Here is an 18935-nt window from a genome sequence, read left to right as displayed (position 1 = left end):
CTTTACTGCAAGGGGGTGTGGTTGGTGGGACATAGCCAAGTTGGCATCTGCCATTGCATCATGTGAAGTTCATATAACAGCATTGCTCACACAAGTTATCAGTAGGAAACAAGTAACAGAGTGTGCAAAATACTTAATAGAATTCCAACCACACAAGAAAGTAGAATAAATGAGGAATGTGAAAAAGACCGGCACAGTGGGCTCTACCATCCTTTGCAGTTATGTTCTTTAGTGAGGAGGAAAAGATTTTGGTGGATCCAGAGATACTTCAACAAAATTGGAAGCTCATGTTTTAAATTCAGAGAATAATTTGATGTCAGCTTAATTATCAATAGTCTATGGACTGTCCACAATTGTTCCAAAATATCAACCTGTTTCCTGCTGTGCCTCATATGAATAGAAAATAATATTTGAGGTATCCATTCCAGTGATGTTATTATAGTTGTTGCTATGGAAAGTGTCCAAAGCAGCAGCTGGCAAAACTCAGGCTTGGGACACCACCCCCCCATCCTAAATCCCAGTAATGAAATAGAGGGCTCCTTAAACAGAAGGCTTGTAATGGCCTATATGTTGGTCTGCTACAGACTGAATAAATAGGACCAGTTTTCTGTATTAATTTCTTTATTGAGGACAGATTTGCATCATTGCACTTGGTCAGATAGTGCACTACACGTACAGAATACATTTATTTCTACATGAGAGAAGAGAAATGCATATGTGACTAGTATTAGAAATAGCTCTGAAATACTCAGTGCGCTTTCTTGGGCCTCTTCTTAATCCATGCAGCAATGGCAGGAATGGCCTTCACTCGGTCCTTCAGAGCCAGCAGCTTTGGATAGTCTTTTGCAAAGCCAGGTACATAGTTTTCAAAGCTATCAGAGCAGGTGTCCCAGTAGAAGTCAGCCCAGGTTACCTACGGGAGAGAAAGGAGTGCTTCACATCATTTCTGTTTCGCTTATATAACACATTTTGGGGCTAACACTAATGATAAATTTTACTAATACAGTTGCTGAAAAGACAGCGCTTTATTTGCCTACACTGACTTCTGCTACATTTGTTTTTAGCTAAAATTCCAACTGCTGAAGTTAACTATCTGATCTTGCACTATATGGCCCAACAGTATCCAGACAAGCCTTCTAACAGGGCCAGGACTAGGGGGATACAGAAGAGGAAAGTGCTTTGGGCAAACTGGGGGAAAAACCAGAAAGCCATACACAAGTCAAGCATCTTCATTGGCAATACAATTGTTTTCTTTTGTAAAGAAAATGAATGGTGGATCATAGGGCATTAAAACCAAAGCTAGCTCGGCAATCTTTCACAATACACTGTATGCCATCGCCCCCTACCCCACAAAATGTAACAGAGCATTGCACTTTGTTGATATCCTAGCACCGTTCCTGCTAACAGTCATCAAGGTTCTCACTGTTCTTTTGTACCACCTCCCAATACACTATTACATGCCTCAGTGCATTTATTTTCTTTGATCTACGCCTGCTAATTACAGAGTTCTCTAGGAAAAGTTGCCTTGGAAAGTTCTGTGTCCGTGTCACTTAGAAACTGAGGCACGCTATCTAACAACCAGATTACCTAAATCTACACCATTGCAGCTTTTATCTGTGTGTTTAACACAAGCCCAATAAATAAAGTTAGACGCTGGGTGTGTGCAAGAGCCAGTGACAATATAATAGCGCAAGGTGAAATGCTTTACACTAACGATAAGCTTATTTTTACCTAATTCCTTATGACTGGAGAATCATGGACGGTGAAGGAGAAATTATTCCCTTAGGTTCCCTGCACATTTACTATGAGAGGAGTTGAATGCTTGCCATCACATTTTGCATTGTTAAAAGAAGTGAAAGACTTACGGAGTCACCAACAAACCAAGAGTTGTTTCCTAGAGTTTTTTCCAAGTAAGACAGCAACTGTGGACCAGACTTCTCCATAAATTCCTGAAAAGTAAAATTAATTTATATCATCTCAAAAGAAATTACAGAGAGAAAGGTTGTGACCATATTCCTTTATGCCTGTTACTTAGATGTTGCATTTGTGTTCTAGTACTTTTCTCCAGCTGAATGTGAGCACCTTTGTGCCAGCACACAATTACTGTATACAGTACTGTAACTGGGAGGTTTATTTGGACTTATTGCCATGTTAGGGCTTTGTTGGCTCACTGCACATCTCTAGCCCACTGCTGCTAGCCGTAGGTGCAGGCGGTGTCGGTCAGGGGTGTTCCTGCATGCATCTGCCTGTGGCCAAGGTAGATTGCAGAAAAGGTCAAAACCAATATATCAGTGGGAAAGGCTTCGGGTGTCTGTGAAATACTAGTTACTAACTGGAATAAGAAGCACCACGTAGCCTACTAACATTTTTTTAATGTTATATTATGGGCCAGTACTACGCACAGCGATTCCCAATGCAGTCAGTGAAATCAGACCCAGAATGATTCCTGATTATTTTAATGGCTGCTTGTGTGCCATGATCCTTACAGATATTAATATTACATTAACCCAATATCTATTTACCACTTATACAGGTATGGGACCAGAATCTTTAGAAACAGTGGTTTCCCCGAATAAGGGATCTTTCCATAATTTGGATCTACATACTTTAAATCTACCAAAAAAATCATAAATATTAAACCCAATAGGATTGTTTTGTGTCCAATATAGATTAATTATATCTTATCTGGGATCAAGTTAGAGAAAAAGGAGATGGTTTTTAAATTTCTGAAATGTATTTCTTATAAAATAATTAAAATTGAGTTTGTAGGATTCCTGTAATTCAGCGCTTTCTGGATAAAGGGTCTCTGGATAACAGATCACATAGCTGTATATTAGTTTGGGCTTGACAATTTGAAGAAAGAAATATTTAGCATTCCACTAGTCTCCGATTTCTTTTAAACGTTTAAAATGTTTGAGAGAGCATCGCAAGTGCATTGTGTGTTGTTTGGAACGGTTTGTTGTATAGTGAATACTGTACCCCTATTGTAAAACATTTGGATGTTATACGTCACCAAGGAGTTCCCTGATTATATAAAGGCACAAGGCCATGGGACTCTGAGGTAACATAATATCCTCATATTTTACAACAGGGCATATTATTCATTAGGATACCCAAGTTTTAATGAGTCATGTGACGAATTAGATTACTGAGCATTGATTATAAACAATGACATCACTAAGCTCCATTATATTTATGGCTTGTGTATTATCTTTATATAATGAGGATGAAACCAATTCCACATTCTGCAAAATACTAAATCTCTTCCCAAATGTTAATTATATACAGGAATACCCCAAACCCCATATCTTTGTTGGTACAAGCTCCCCCTAACATTATACGCCATTATAACAGCAGTCACATAAAAAGTACAATAGGAAATATAAGATGTTCCGTGCGTGTTCCTTTACCAACAGTTTGATTGACATCTCTTTGTTAAAAACATAAAATATTACTGACCAAACAATTATAAGGGAAATTAAATAGCTATACCAACGTTAGAATAATCCCACAGGGAGTAAGGATAATACACTTCCCTTGCAGGTGCTAACAAGATGAATACAATGGCAGGTGTGAAGCAAGAACAAGAATCTCCAGTTTAATGTGGTTATTAAAACAAACTAAATAATAGATGCACTGAAAGACTCTCTGCTAGAGGTTCCCAACCAGCCGGGCTGACCATTCTATGGAGGCTAAAACAGCAAATGAAGGAGCACAGAAGCAGAGAGGATAAGACTTGGGATGAAGGCTACTTTGCTGGGCACCCAAGGAATTTTTCAGGGAAATACTGTATCTTTATCCAATGACAATAGTCTGCCTATATTAAGGTTATCATCCATACCGAAGCGCCAGGTAATTTAACCCGTTTCGGAGCTGCTGTCCCCATAGACAGCCCCAGTCTGGAGAATGAGGCCCTGTGAATCCCTGAGATTATCAGGCAATTAGACAGCAGGTCCTTTGGCGTGGTGCAAATTGGCCAATTAGGGAGCCACAAGCAGCAGTACTTTCAATTTGCTGAAGTGCGTCCCTGATTGGCACAGAGTACTTCAGTGTGCAAACTGGCCAGAGTTTTATTTTACTCATCCCTTCTGGCTTCTGCCTCCCGTAACCTGATCCCCCCTTCCTGTACAGAATGCAATTCCACTGCAAAGGAAAGTGCAGCTGACGACAGCAGCAACAGACGATAGTTGAGAAAACCAACACAAGCGGGCAGCTCAGTGTGCTGACATGAGAGGCTGATCTGTCATATGTTACAGGGCACAGGCATCAAAGTGATAACCAGGTCAGGCCCTGTCTGGTTTCCCCCAGAGTCATACAGGCCACGTCTGCAGTGCTGCTACACTTAGTTACCTTAGAAACTTACTGGGAAGCAGCAGGTCAATAAGAAGCTGTCACTTATAATACTTTACTTACTACTGAGTCAAATCTGCATCACAATGGCAATCTGGGGGTATTACACATGAAACTGGCACTGTGTAAGCCTGCTATGAGTTCTGGGGGTATTATGCATGAGCTGCCACTTTGTCATTCTATGAGTTCTTTGGGTATAGTTCATGAAATTGGCACTGTGTAAGCCTGCTATGAGTTTTGGTGGTATTATACATGAAATTGCCATTTGTTCATTTATATATTTACTTAGGGTATACCTGTAAAATGGGGAGTGGCTTATTGGGCGTCTACCAAAGTGGGCATGGCCTTAAAATGAAACCGCACACCATTTTCTCACTCTGAAAATCGGTCACTTTCAATTATATGGCTATTATAATAGGTGTATATACACCTTTAAATGAGCATGATTGCTATAGAAACTAACAATTTTGCTTGGCACTGTCAACATATAGTCCTATCAGAATTTTTACATGTAATACCTTTTTAGCTTTTTCAGTATCCATCCAAGGGAACTTTGAGAAAAAGTCATCGATGGTATCTATTAAGGCATCAACGCGGATTTCATCCAAGTCATTTTTTCCAATCAATCCTAAAAAGAGATAAAAATTAATTGGCATGCATACCAACTAACAGGATGCTTATTAGACCTGTATAAGCAGAAATATATAATAGCAAAAAAAATTCTTTAGTAGATGTATTAAATGTTAAAATCTTATATATTTTACCTCCTTTTTTAGCCAGGTAGCGTCCAACAGCAAGGCTCTGGTTATAAATGACACCATCAATTTCTACAACTGGGAGCTGCCCATAAGGAATTTCTGCAAGATGAAAAGATATATAATATTCAGTATTCTCATATACAGTTACCTCTTACACTTTAATTCAATTAACAGTTTTACCTATGGCTCAATGGTACAGGCCATGTATCCGCTTTTTAATACACAGGTCCATTTTTTCAGTTTACATCTTTGTGGGGTTATGTAATACAAGGCACTAAGTTTGCCTAGAAGCAGTCACCAATCAGCAGATAGCATTTATTGGTCACATGTTTAAAATCAGACATTTGATTGGTTGCTATGGGCATTTGCTTTGGGCAAATGTAGTGCCTCTTATTGCATATGGGTTTAGACTTGTAAAAATATATTAGCAAATACAGCTACTGAACCCCGAATGTGCATACATTTCACATTATTTTATGTTATTGCTTTGTATAGCATTGGCTACAGACACTTCCAGAACCCCTACAGAACATCTGTAACTTGAATGGTTCCCAGCATTCCCAGGAATTCCCACTAACAGCTAGTATGAGTCTCTAAATCAGGAGCTAAAATAGATTCCTAGTCCTCAGACAAGGTTTTTTCCTAGAACTCATGTGAAAGAATGGATCACAGAAAAATGGAATAGTGTTAATCTGTCTCACACATTCCTCTTTTGCAAGCAAGAGACATTATGGCAGCTGTAAGGACTGCCTCACTCACACAGAGCAACTGGGTTACCCCCTCCCCAGAACTCACCATTCTGGGTTAACCATCAAATATTTTACCAAGAGCTCCCTAATCATCTTTATTCATTCAAACCCTGATTCTTCCTCCTTAGAGAGTAACTAATCAAAGATTATATATTTATTTATTAAATTTTTACAAGCATTCTGCATGTTGATCATAAGTACTAGCCTGGGCCCTGAATTTAAATGCTGGATATTGTAAAGTGAGTGGGGGGCCACCACTCCATGTGTTCATGCAACACTAAGGGCAGATTTACTAAAATGCTAACATCTCATTTTTTTTCTTTTTATAAATTAAAATAAACTAATTTCCACAAATGTCTGACATTCACTAAAAAGTCTTAACTGACTGAATTAAAAGCCTTGTGGGAAAAAGTTGCAGAAAAGTCACTTGTGGCACCAAAACCTCTACTTTCTCCAACTGTCCCATAATAATACCAGCATTGAAGGATCCTCCTGACTTTTACATGATCTCAGCGCATTTTACCTGGCAAATTTGTCAGATTTAGATTTTAGCCGTTTTGTTGAATAGTAAATGTAAAAAAAAAAACAAAAAAAAAACAAACACCTTTTTTCCCTGCCGACTTTTAGGACTAAAAAAAATCCTAATCGGGGAAAACAAATCCAAGCGTTGGTAAATGGTACTGAACTATAAGGGGGCCATCAGCAGCATTGCAGAGTGGACAGGGGCATTTTGAGCATAAGTCAAACTTGTGGGTGCCATAGGTTTTATGAAATTGTTCCTTAACCTAACGGGTACATTTGCACTATTGTGCTAATGCAAAACGTATGCAACTGTACTTTTTCCTTTCATGGCTAATGAACCATCATAAATGATTGTACTGAAATTAACATGCAACTGTTTTATCCGACAGGCTAAGGTTTGAGAATATTACAATATGGGCATGCAGTGAATCTTGCCCTAGGTTCTTATTTGTTTTGCTTATCTGTTGTACAAATATTTGAACATGGCTGAATGACTAAATTCATGTAGCTGATCAATCTGAACTCTCTATTTAATGTACATATGAAGCCCTGGCAAACTCCCGCTTGAAAATATTACAAAGTTAAACAAGAATTATTAAATTTACTACAAAATATTCAGTCTATACAGTACATCTGCAGAGTTGCCGAGTAAATAAAGCTGAATAATACTCCAATAGTTGCACCACAGTTTCCAGTAATGATGTGCTGGTAGACACACAATCCATTGGACCCGCAGGTTTACCCGTAGGCCAGAAGGATTAAGGTTTGGCGATTCAGTTTTTTGTATTTTTTTGGGGTGCTATTTGTGGTACAGGTATGGGATCCCTTATACTGAAACCCGTTATCCAGAAAGCTCCGAATTATGGAAAGCCTGTCTCCCATAGACTCCGTTTTAATCAAATAATTCAGAATTTTAAAACTGATTTCCTTTTTCTTTGTAGTAATAAAACAGTACCTTGTAATTGATCCCAATAAGATATCATTAATCCTTATTGGATGCAAAACAATCCTATTGGGTTTAATTCATGTTTTATTGATTTTAGTAGACTTTAAGTATGGAGATCCAAATTATGGAAAGACCCCTTATCAGGAATACCCTTGGTCCCGAGCATTCTGGATAATGGGTCCTATACCTGTATTTAAATTTTGCCTCCACAACTAATTACCGTATATACTCGAGTATAAGCCGATCCGAATATAAGCCGAGGTACCTAATTTTACCTAAGAAAACCGTATTGACGCGAGTATAAGCCTAGGGTGTTTGTTTTTTTTAACTGTCAGGCAAGGAAGCTGCCATACTAAGTATCAAGTACTTGCCATCCTGCTGTGTGCCCTTTGCTTATACCTATATAACATGGCTATAACAGTTAACTTATACCTTGTACTTCAGCCTGCTGTAAAGTCCATAGGAGCTCTTCACATATGAGCTTCCTTAAAGGAACAGTAACACCAAAATATGAGTCTTTTAAAGTAATTGAAATATAATGTACTGTGGCCCTGCACTGGTATAACTGGGGTGATTGCTTCAGGAACACTACTATAGTTTATATAAATAAGCTGCTGTGTAGCCATGGGGGTAGCCATTCCTGCACTGGTAAAACTGGGGTGATTGCTTCAGGAACACTACTATAGTTTATATAAATACCCTGCTGTGTAGCCCCGGGGGCAGCCATTCAAGCTGGAAAAAAGGAGAAAAGGCACAGGCTACATAGCAGATAACAGATAAGACACCATTGTATTCTACAGGGTTTATCTGTTATCTGCTATATAACCTGTGCCTTTTCTTCTTTTGAATGGCTGCCCCCATGGCTACACACCAGGGTTTATATCAACTCTAGTAATGTATCTGAAGCAAACACAAAACTTTTACCAGTACAGTGCACTTGTATTTTTCCCCAAATTGCATAATCTGTTAAGCAAATTACACGTGTCTGTTTTCTTATGATGTTTTAACATAAGAACTATATATAAGTATATTTATGCCTGGACCATTGTTACTAAAGTACAATAACTTTTTTTATAGAAAGGTACCTCAGAGTAAATTGCTGTAGAACTTTGCAAGCAGACTTCCCCCCAGCAACACCCACTTTCCTCCGGTGAGCTCCAAAGTCACGTATGACACTGCCCTCTATTAAATGGTGTTTGTGTGCATTTTATTTGGTAAAAGTAGAAATAGGGAAGCATTCAAAAGGGCACACATACTGGTATTTAGACTGAGTCAGTGCGAGTAATTAGCAAGGAGCATACCTCTCAACCTACCGAGTATAAGCCGAGGCTGCCTTTAAAAGCACATTTTGGGGGCTGAAAAACTCGGCTTATACGGTAAATCAACTTTAATACAATGAAATATTACACACTTCTCTGTGAAGTACGGAGTGTGTTTGTCTAGGTCGAGGTTTATGCACATTTATCTGATTAACGTGAAAGTGTCCTTAACTTGATTACATTTGACAGGAGACAACAAGAAATTAATGTGATATTAATGTGATCTATATTGGTATTTACTCCTGTACAAAAACTCATTAACAATACCAAAAGTGGGATCACGAGTCCAGCCCATTCAGAATCTAAGATCCCAGGGGGGCAGGGCGACTTTGGGTAGCCTGCTCTACACATAATATGATGGGCAAAACTCTGTTTGGGGATTTAAATGCCCATGATAAAATAATAATAATAATAATAATGTTATGTTGTGGCTATAAATAAGTACATTGTTTTACTACGGATTTCAAAAATTTTCAGATGAAATTAAATGGACACAGATTAGTTTTGGGTGCAGGTCAGGAAATTCCCAACATAAACATACCAACTGAGCTTGTTATCCATAGTCAGTGTTTTATAGGTCAATGCTTCTGGTAAAACCTTTATACTTACTAGGTTTAAGTGCAGGCCAGTCAGCAAATTCAATTCTCTGATCTTCAAAGGGAATATCTGAATAACTAAACAGGTAGCGAAGGATCTCTCCTCTTCCTTCAAGGTTAAAATACTTAAGCGTGTAGCTGGGCATGATTATTCACTGCAATGAGACAAAATGAGTTTATTAATGGGACGTTGTTATTTTGGCTTTGTGTTTGCTATCACTGTCCTACTGAAAGAATACTGGGCTGCCATACACAGCTTATATGCCTGTATATGGGCACTCATATGGACAAGTTTAATCACCCCCCCCAACCAGTAGCACAGGAGCAACAGGTTTGCATGGAGGATTCGGACCAGAAAAGTCTCCTGCATAGAGAAGAACTTCTTGGCACGGGCAGGGACAGGCAGCAAATGTGGGAAGCCAATTGCTTTCTTTTCTAGTACGGTTTGTTCTATTATAGAGGTAGTGATAATAGCATTAAACATTTACATAAGACATGCTATATTTTCATATTCACTGTTTTTACAGAAGCCAATACAATCAGCAGTGCTATGTATTGTACATAGGCATGTAAAGAAAAGGCATAACTTAATACAGTGGCTTGCAAAAGTATTCGGCCCCCTTGAACTTTTACACATTTTGTCACATTACAGCCACAAACGTGAATCAATTTTATTGGAATTCCACATGAAAGACCAATACAAAGTGGTGTACACGTGAGAAGTGGAACAAAAATCATACATGATTCTGGTCAGATGAGACCAAAATGGAACTTTTTGGCCAAAATGCAAAACGCTATATGTGGCGGAAAACTAACACTGCACATCACTCTGAACACACCATCCCCACTGTCAAATATGGTGGTGGCAGCATCATGCTCTGGGGGTGCTTTTCTTCAGCAGGGACAGGGAAGCTGCTCAGAGTTGATGGGAAGATGGATGGAGCCAAATACAGGGAAATCTTGGAAGAAAACCTCTTGAGTCTGCAAAAGACTTGAGACTGGGGCGGAGGTTCACCTTCCAGCAGGACAACGACCCTAAACATAAAGCCAAGGCAACAATGGAATGGTTTAAAACAAAACATATCCATGTGTTAGAATGGCCCAGTCAAAGTCCAGATCTAAATCCAATCGAGAATCTGTGGCAAGATCTGAAAACTGCTGTTCACAAACGCTGTCCATCTAATCTGACTGAGCTGGAGCTGTTTTGCAAAGAAGAATGGGCAAGGATTTCAGTCTCTAGATGTGCAAAGCTGGTAGAGACATACCCTAAAAGCCTGGCAGCTGGAATTGCAGCAAAAGGTGGTTCTACAAAGTATTGACTCAGGGGGCTGAATAATTACACACACCCCACTTTGCAGTTATTTATTTGTAAAAAATGTTTGGAATCATGTATGATTTTCGTTCCAATTCTCACGTGTACACCACTTTGTATTGGTCTTTCACGTGGAATTCCAATAAAATTGATTCATGTTTGTGGCTGTAATGTGACAAAATGTGGAAAAGTTCAAGGGGGCCGAATACTTTTGCAAGCCACTGTACATCCACCTTCAGCTGGCTCAGAGTCTTACAATTGATGTACAAATACCATGCCTGCTTGGGAACAGATCAGAAAATGGACAAGGATTAAAAGAAAACATGCCAAGAAATGAATTGGTAATAGATAAAAAATTAATGATAGTGGGATGGAACCATTAGGCTTAACCGACACCAAAACAGTAACCCTGCACCCTGCATTTTTGAGGAAAAACACCTGAAATCTCCTCTGCTACCTCCCACAGAATTCAAATTGTACCAGCACTGGTATTTGTAAGCAGATTTCAGTCTAATGTGTACACAACAAAAACAGATTGGCACCCCCTTTGACACCATGAAAGAGGTAAAAGAAGGTGGGCTCATCTAGAGCAGTTTTACACTTTTATTGTAGTGTCATTATGCCAACAAGCAAATTAATCATTTGCTTAGACTTCTCCCATCTTGTTAAATAGAAGGAACAATGGATTGTGCAAAACACAGATACAATTCTTTAAGAAAATGAAAAAAAAAAAATAAATTTGGTGGTAAAGTAAATATTGCAGTAAGACAGTGATCCCAAACACAAGGCCAAAGTAAAAGAAAATTGGCTCTAAAATAGAAAAAAAAAAAAAAAAATGAATGTCCTGCCAGGAAAAATAGGCCAAAGTCACTCTGGAACAGTGTGCAAAGCTGGTATGAACTTACCCCAGAAGGCTTGCTGCCAAAAGTGGTTCTACCCAGTACTGACTGGAAAGGAAGGGGGAAGCAACCATACATCAGCTGTTTATAGCATAAACCGTTATGTCACAAACATTATGTATTAAGCCTTCAAACTGTTAAGTATGTTATGTGAATCAATCAGTGGGTAAAATCCCAGTTACATCCACTACAATTAAAAGGTGTAACACAATAAAATGCATTTACACATAGCATTCTCATAGAAGCAAATTGATAAAAGGTATGTAAAATATTGAGTAAATACATGGTGTAATAATAAATCACCTTTGTTAGAACTAAACCCCTTTAGGTACAAAAATCTCCCTCAGCTGCCCTTAAAAGCACTTTTAGAACTTGCAGAATGTGTATCTGAATACAGTATGTGCTTTCATGTCTCCATTCTATGCAGTTCGACTATTCCCAAATCAGCCATGCAGCAAGCATATTTTAAAAGGTCCTGTTACTAGGCATGGTTTCATATGAATGAGGTTAGCTGGATTTTTATAAAATATATTTAAATAAAATGTAAATTATGCAGAGAAGTGCACTCTAAGCAATATGTCCCCTTTAAGATATACTTTAATAATAGCCGTGTTCACAATTGGGAAATGGGTTAATTGCTTCAGTAAAAGTAGTCATACACACAAAGCAGTATTTTTTGACACCTGCAAAGGAATCTGTGGGATGTTGTCTATAGACAGTAGCTAGTGATACCACTACGCAGTGCCACCTGTTATACTCTTTTTTGTCTTCTACATTGTTGTCAATAAAGTTTCTACATTACCGTCTTGGCTGACTGATTACTTCTGTATCCATAGTAACATCCTTTGCTTTCAAAGTTTAAAATACCATCCCGATCAACGAGACGACCAATATCCAAGGCTTTTACCGATATCAGTCACCTCATCTCCCACCATACACACACTGATTATCGTTGCCCACCTTACTCTGCACACAATTACACAGGCCCTATACAAGTACCAAGTGCAATTCCCTGGGCTATTATTGAGTTGAATTTACATTACAAATGCTTGCTTGCCACCAATGGCAACATAAAAAATCTTTGGCCACTGGGACACAAATAGCTGGCAGAAATTTCCATTTCTTATTCCCTAATGAACTGCTATTCCCTGACCCTATTAGTGTACCTGGTTAATGTTTTGTCAAGCTGAAGCCTGTTCTATGTCAAGGAGCAAGGGACTGGTTACAGGCAGGGTTGCACGAAACCCAGAATTTTTTAATTTTAGCCTTTTGTTATTCAGATGAATGTAGAAATTATGGATGTTTGCATCACTTGCTTTGTTCCATAGAAAAAAAAAAAAAAACCATACCACAGAAAAGCCTTCAGCATCACACAATGTAAACAAGGCACGCTATAGGGAGAGCTTAGCAATTCAAGAGGGAATGGGAAACGGATAAACCTGCTTCTGTTTCTATAACTATGGCCACAGATGGCTCTGTTGCTGATGGGGACTAGCAAACACAGGTAATTGCTGTTAGGCTTCAGCTTGACATCCTGTAAATCTCTTACATCAGTGTAAAATGCTCTGGAATTGCAGCACTCTGGGATTTCTGGAACCATATGTATATCATATGTAGTCTCTCAACATCTTGGCCATGATGACTTACTACAGTACACAGTAATGTTACTGGACATGTAAACCCAAAAAATAATTTAAAACATAATTCTAAGCAACTTAATATAAAACCATTACAAATTTGTAATGGTTTTAAGTTATTTGTATATATTATTGCTATTAAAAGCAGTGTTTTGTCTGACATTACCATGTACAACAGATGCCTAGCACTTGTAGTTACTGTATATAAAGAGAAAAAATATTAAAAAAAAAAAAAGTCAAGGGGTAGAATTTAACATTTTTGTAGCAAAAGTTAGGAAGTTACTGGAGGATGATAAAAATGTACTCAATGTGCTCAGGCAGTTGAGTACAACAGGCAGTGGGGTACAGTGTAAAGATCCAATAGGCTGAAGGACAGATGCTCATAAAAAAGCTGAATTAAAAAGCAAATCATAGTGAATATACAGAATTACAGATAGCATATCAAACCTAAGGAAACAATAAAGCATAACCAGTTTAAAGGATTTAGTAGATTTAATGTATGGTGATCCAAAATATGGAAAGACCCTTTATCTAGAAAATCACCAGGCCTCAAGACTTCTTGATAATAAATCTAGTTTTTATAAACAAACATTGTAGAAGGATTTTGCTGAACTTAATCCTCTGAGTGTGGCTAGGAGGAATCTTACTTAAGAAAGTGCAAGTGGCTTTATATAAACTTTGTTGAACAATATGTATATGGTTATTAAATCAGCAGGTGAGTGGAGGCAATTGTGCATTATTTAATGGAGGTTGGGCTATTGTTGAGTAATAAGTAGACATATACCCAATTAACAACCTCCCAAGTGATTATATAAAGGTACGGATTAAGTCCTTTGGGTAGGAGTGCCCAAAAGGCTAGCTAAGCATCCCATGACTGGAATGTGACAGTCATTCGGTTTTCTGTTGAAGTACTATTCCTGAATTTCAGGGTTTTTTGTTTTTTTTTTTTTTTTTTTACAGATTTTTATCTTTGAAAATGTGAGAAAACAATGTTTTTAGTGTCCTAAATTTTGCCTGGAGCTCTAGGATTTCATAATTCATTATCAAAAGGAGTATAAATCCCACTATTTTAACTTTATCATAGTATGATGTAGATGGTGATATTGTTATAAGTTGCAATACATTTTTAATTTCTGTGGTTTAAAATGATTTAGCTTTTTGTTTAACAGCTGTCTAGCTTGGAATTTCAGCAGCTGTCTGGTTTTTAGCCTCAGAGAGCCATTGTTTTTTGGTTGCCAGGTCAGTGACTCTCAAACAACCAGATATGATAAAGTCCAAGGTGGAAAGAGAAAGACAAATAATTCCAAAACTAAAAACATGAAGACCAGTTGAAAATGTTGTAAGAATTAGAAATTATATAACACATGTAAATGTAATCTCCTCCAAAATCTATTAGTTCACAGAGATATTGTATCACAGATAACAATGTTGTTTGCTGATAACTTTTTTAGAAGTGCATAGGCTATTTCAGACAAAAAGTCACCTGCATCGAATTTCTAAGAAATAGGTGTGAGAGTTGACATTTGGCACAGGCAAGATGACCCTCCCATGAATAAAACCCCACGAATGATCAGATATTTATGAAAAATTAAATCCTTTTGAGCAAAGCATTTCTGATAACAAGGATTTATTTTAAATTAAGAAAAGGCTTGTGAAACAAACAAACACTGTTTTAAGAATCTACACTCGTCCTTTGTAGGAATCCAAGTTATTTTCTTTATTCAAACTTGTCTTCTAGGAATGCATTGTACAAAATTGCTGAATCATTTCCTTGTGTGATTTTTTTTTCTACTTTGCCACAGCCTAACAAAAGATAGTAGGGGCCTCAGGGAAAGATCACCAGTACGTTACAATACTTTCAAGCAACACGTGAACATCCTTTCATTTAAAGATCTGAAATATACATTATGGCATTTGTTCTTTCCGAATTTATTTTAATTTTTTTTAAAGGACAATAATAGTAATTTATACATCATATGTCTAACAAAATTTGTACAAATGATGAATGCATGGCTAAAATAAAGTAATATTCAGTGGTGCCTTGGCTAATTATCAAAATGACCATTTTAATAAATTGGTCCAAAACCACTCAGAGAACAGAACCCAAACGGCTTGTTGTTCTGTTCCTAGCTCACCAGTGACCAGAACCATGTACAATAGAAGATGCTCTGCTCTTGCCTTCAACTGCGCATGCTCCAGGTCAGCTTGTGTATTATTAAGAGGTACATGCAAATAGCACAGTATTGGAGAGCGCAGGTGGTGTAATTTTATGGGTGGGGGGAATCGGGAGGGAACATATGTTGTCTTACAGCTTTGCTTGTCCTTTAAAACTTACAAATATTCATTATTGTAATGAATAAGATGAATCATTAGATCAGGTACATAGAACAAAGAAGACTTTCAATCCATAAATTAACAGAGCCAAATTAAAAGGAAAAAAAAAAACCCTAGTCCAACCACCCAGTTTCTAGATAGCATTGTCCGTTTGGTGGTATGTGGTTCACCTAGCAGAACTGTTCGGTATGGATAGCAGCGCTAAATCTTATTACTTATGCAAGCAAGTTAAACCCTAAAAAAAAAACCAAAAAAACTTTAATGACGTAAAAGTATAACCTAGGACACAAAGGACACAAAGGAATGAAAGCATTCTTCTAACGGCCTCTCTCCCAACCCATCCTATGACTTACCTCCCTGTACCCTCAGGAAGTCTGAAAAGTTTCTTTAAAAAAAAAAAAAAAAAATTGTCTTTTAGTGTACCTCCTTCAGCTGTACATGCTCTATGTCACCGAACAGAAAAGGACCCAATGCAATGCAAGATGGAGACTATTAACCCTTTTTAAAGGAGGTGCACTAGAAGAGATGTGTCTTTCCCTCCCTGCACCACCAGCTTGTGTGTGGGGATGGAGACCACTGGACTAATGGCCACAAGATCACTCCCTTAGCTGGGGTCTGTTACATTTTACCCTGCCCCACAATTAGTAAATGAGCCCTAATAACTCACAGGTCTATTCTATAGATAGGCAGTGATTGTAACTACTCTTTAATGAATTGCATGCATTAATGGTTAAAAGAATGGAAATAAATGAGATATTAAGATTTGTGTATACACACAAGTAAATTGCCAAGTTCTCCACATAAGGGCATTTATAATTAATATTTAAACTGTGTGTGCATCAATATAGTCTGTACCATCTTTATAGTGGAAAGGAAAAAGAAAAAGTTGGTGGCAAGACAAGTCAACCTGAAGAAGAGAAAGATGATACACAATTACTTTTACTAATATCTAAGGAATTCCTTTCAGTCTTTAAAGATATAAGGTTCACAGCTTGCCCCAATCATATAACTATGTGTATAGGTAACCTGACCTACAGTAAAATATGTTTGTACATTATCCCTGTTTACATTTCAAACTATAGAAAAAGATCAGACAGGTTTTGAAAATCAATTATGCATTTCAGCCCCAAGAGGTAAAATAAGTGCAAGTAAATGCTTAACTTTGTAACAGCAAGTGAACAATTGTTAGGGGTCAAAGATTAAAATGAAGGTGGAGCCTTTAAGGTTAGAGATATTTAAAACTGCAGATTATGGCCGGTGTGGTAACCTGCAAGTTACCTACCCTTTCACCATTTCATTATTCAGCTAATATGTGGCGTTTGTTTGCAAATGTATTAATTTTCTTACATTGACATTTCATCTTACTTTTGCTTGCTGGCTCTGCTACAAAGTTAGGAAACCAAGTACAGAACACAATGAGATTCCTATACAGTATTGTAGCTGCTGCAGATACAAACATATATATATATCAAGTTACTTTTATATATGATTCGAAAATGCTAAAAAAGTGCAGTTTGGAACACAGATACACAAAGCTGACACTTTTACTAAAAACAGAAAGTGCTGCTTCCCCTTCCATTAATATCTGTGACAGAGAAAGAGCAGTGACACACAGGGTTATTTCCAGCAAACTGCTGCCTGCTTGATTTGGTGGGTGGTAAAACAGCAGAATTCTCACCGCTGTTTAAAGGGAATTATAAATATAATGTTTAAGGATGAATTCAAGCAATTAAGTGAACAGTACCTCCAGACAAACTCTGCATAGTACAGAACTGTATAGCTGCTTGGATTTAGCGAACTATACTGTGACACATATACATCATCCAGGTATTTGCCAGCAGGTGAGGCAATGCACTTCTAAACAATGCAGGTTGCTGGGCTGCACCATTTTTTAATACTAAATATTAAAGCAGCCCCTCTATCTGGATTCACCCCCCTCTCCACACACATACACATACATGTATACATATGACCTGTACATGTAAGGAGCCCATGTCATATACGTTATATGAAATACTATATTCAATGCTTTGCTAAATTAAGGCTTTTTGGTTTCATAAATGATTGTTCAATATAAAATAATTGTGTGTACTCTAATTTTCAACTTGCAAAGTACAAACCAAATCTGTAAATGCCCATTACTAAATATGAGCTCATTATATATCTACAATTCCCGCCCTGCAAACAACATGATACTTCTGATAACCTAGCATTGTAGGCTAAAATGAATACATGATATACTTTTCCTGTAAAGATTAATAAGCAAAGCTTTCTAACAACGTTACCTCAGGAACACAATCTGACCACAAAACTTCCTCTGCAAGCACTCAGGCGCAATGTGATTGCACGGCGCTGTAACTGGAGATTTATAGCAGCAGATGAGGAAGTGCGCAAGCTCCGCCCCTCCCCGAGCCTAGGAACCAGAGAGTGTACAGAGTGCCCTCTAGTGGAAAAGAAAATGCATTCCATTTATTCTGTAGCTTTTTTTCAGAACATTTTTAAGCAGTGTTGGAACCGGTGGAAATGTACATATGTAGTGTTTCTTGAAATATTTGCTGTTCATTCTGTTAGAAACAGTTTTTGGTAGAGGTATAATTGGGAATAAGTACAAGCTAGTAAGGAATAAGTATACAAAGTATTAGTGCCTAAGTAAATATGAGAGGAAGGGTTTGACGCACATAGTTACGTTTGCTTTTTAATACAAGTGCTTTTGGATGAGCTCAGCATATATTTCTCTATTTCAATATATTATGTATGCACTGACAAATGCACAGAAATGCAGCATGTTGTGTTTTAAAAAAATTAAGTGTGCTAAAAACTCAGATCTGAATGTTCATGTGTGCAATCAGGTAAGAATAAAATGGAATCACTAAGCTCATGCATTTAGCTGCTCTCACATCTGTATTTCAGACATGTGAGTATGAGTTTGAAGCCTGTAAAGACTTTTAAGGCTCTGTCTTGCACACAAAACCAGTCTACCCATGAGGTGGCTTTTTTATGCATTCCCCATGGAAACACATAGGGGCACATTCATTAAAGTACGACAGGGCTGAATACAAAAAAATCGTATTTTTTCTAAAGTTTACAACTTTTGCATATTTTCTGCTATATTTTCGTTAATTTGTGCAACTTTTTCGTACTTTGCGACAATTTGCTTGACAAAATCGTAATGAGTACGAAAGTTTCGGATTCATTCAAGCTTCGTTATCATGACTTTCCTTGGGCCAGGTTGGAGCTGCAGAGTGCCACTGAGTCCTATGGGAGGCTTCCAAAATCATAAAAATCAGAAAGGTTTTTCCGTATCGTTCGGATACGAAAATCAGATCGCCATTCGCAAACAATCAATACGAAAATTTCGGATCGTAAGTACAAAATCTTCGTATTCAAACAAACTGATTTTTTGTGATATTTGTTCTGAATTTGTCACGCTGAAAGCATTGTTAATTGCCTAGTAAATTGTTTAGTAAATGTGCCCCATACTGTAGGTTAACTTGAGTCTCTGCTATGGGAATT

General features: G+C 37.6%; 1 protein-coding gene across 2 annotated transcripts; it reads right to left on the bottom strand.

Annotated features, from left to right (window-relative positions):
* Window positions 1-603: 603 nt before the first annotated feature.
* Window positions 604-17783, bottom strand: hpgds (hematopoietic prostaglandin D synthase). Of its 2 annotated transcripts, XM_012960165.3 has the most exons (7): window positions 17708-17783; window positions 11458-11499; window positions 9254-9395; window positions 5115-5207; window positions 4869-4978; window positions 1866-1949; window positions 604-913 (listed from the first exon to the last, which is right to left on the bottom strand). In XM_012960165.3, the coding sequence occupies exons 3-7, from the start codon at window positions 9384-9386 to the stop codon at window positions 749-751; spliced, it is 585 nt and encodes a 194-aa protein (XP_012815619.1). In that variant the 5' UTR covers window positions 9387-9395; window positions 11458-11499; window positions 17708-17783; the 3' UTR covers window positions 604-748.
* Window positions 17784-18935: the final 1152 nt, after the last annotated feature.

The sequence above is a fragment of the Xenopus tropicalis genome, chromosome 1 (assembly GCF_000004195.4).
Source record: "Xenopus tropicalis strain Nigerian chromosome 1, UCB_Xtro_10.0, whole genome shotgun sequence".
NCBI classification, from domain to species: Eukaryota; Metazoa; Chordata; class Amphibia; order Anura; family Pipidae; genus Xenopus; species Xenopus tropicalis.
This window is presented reverse-complemented; position numbering and strand designations above follow the sequence as displayed.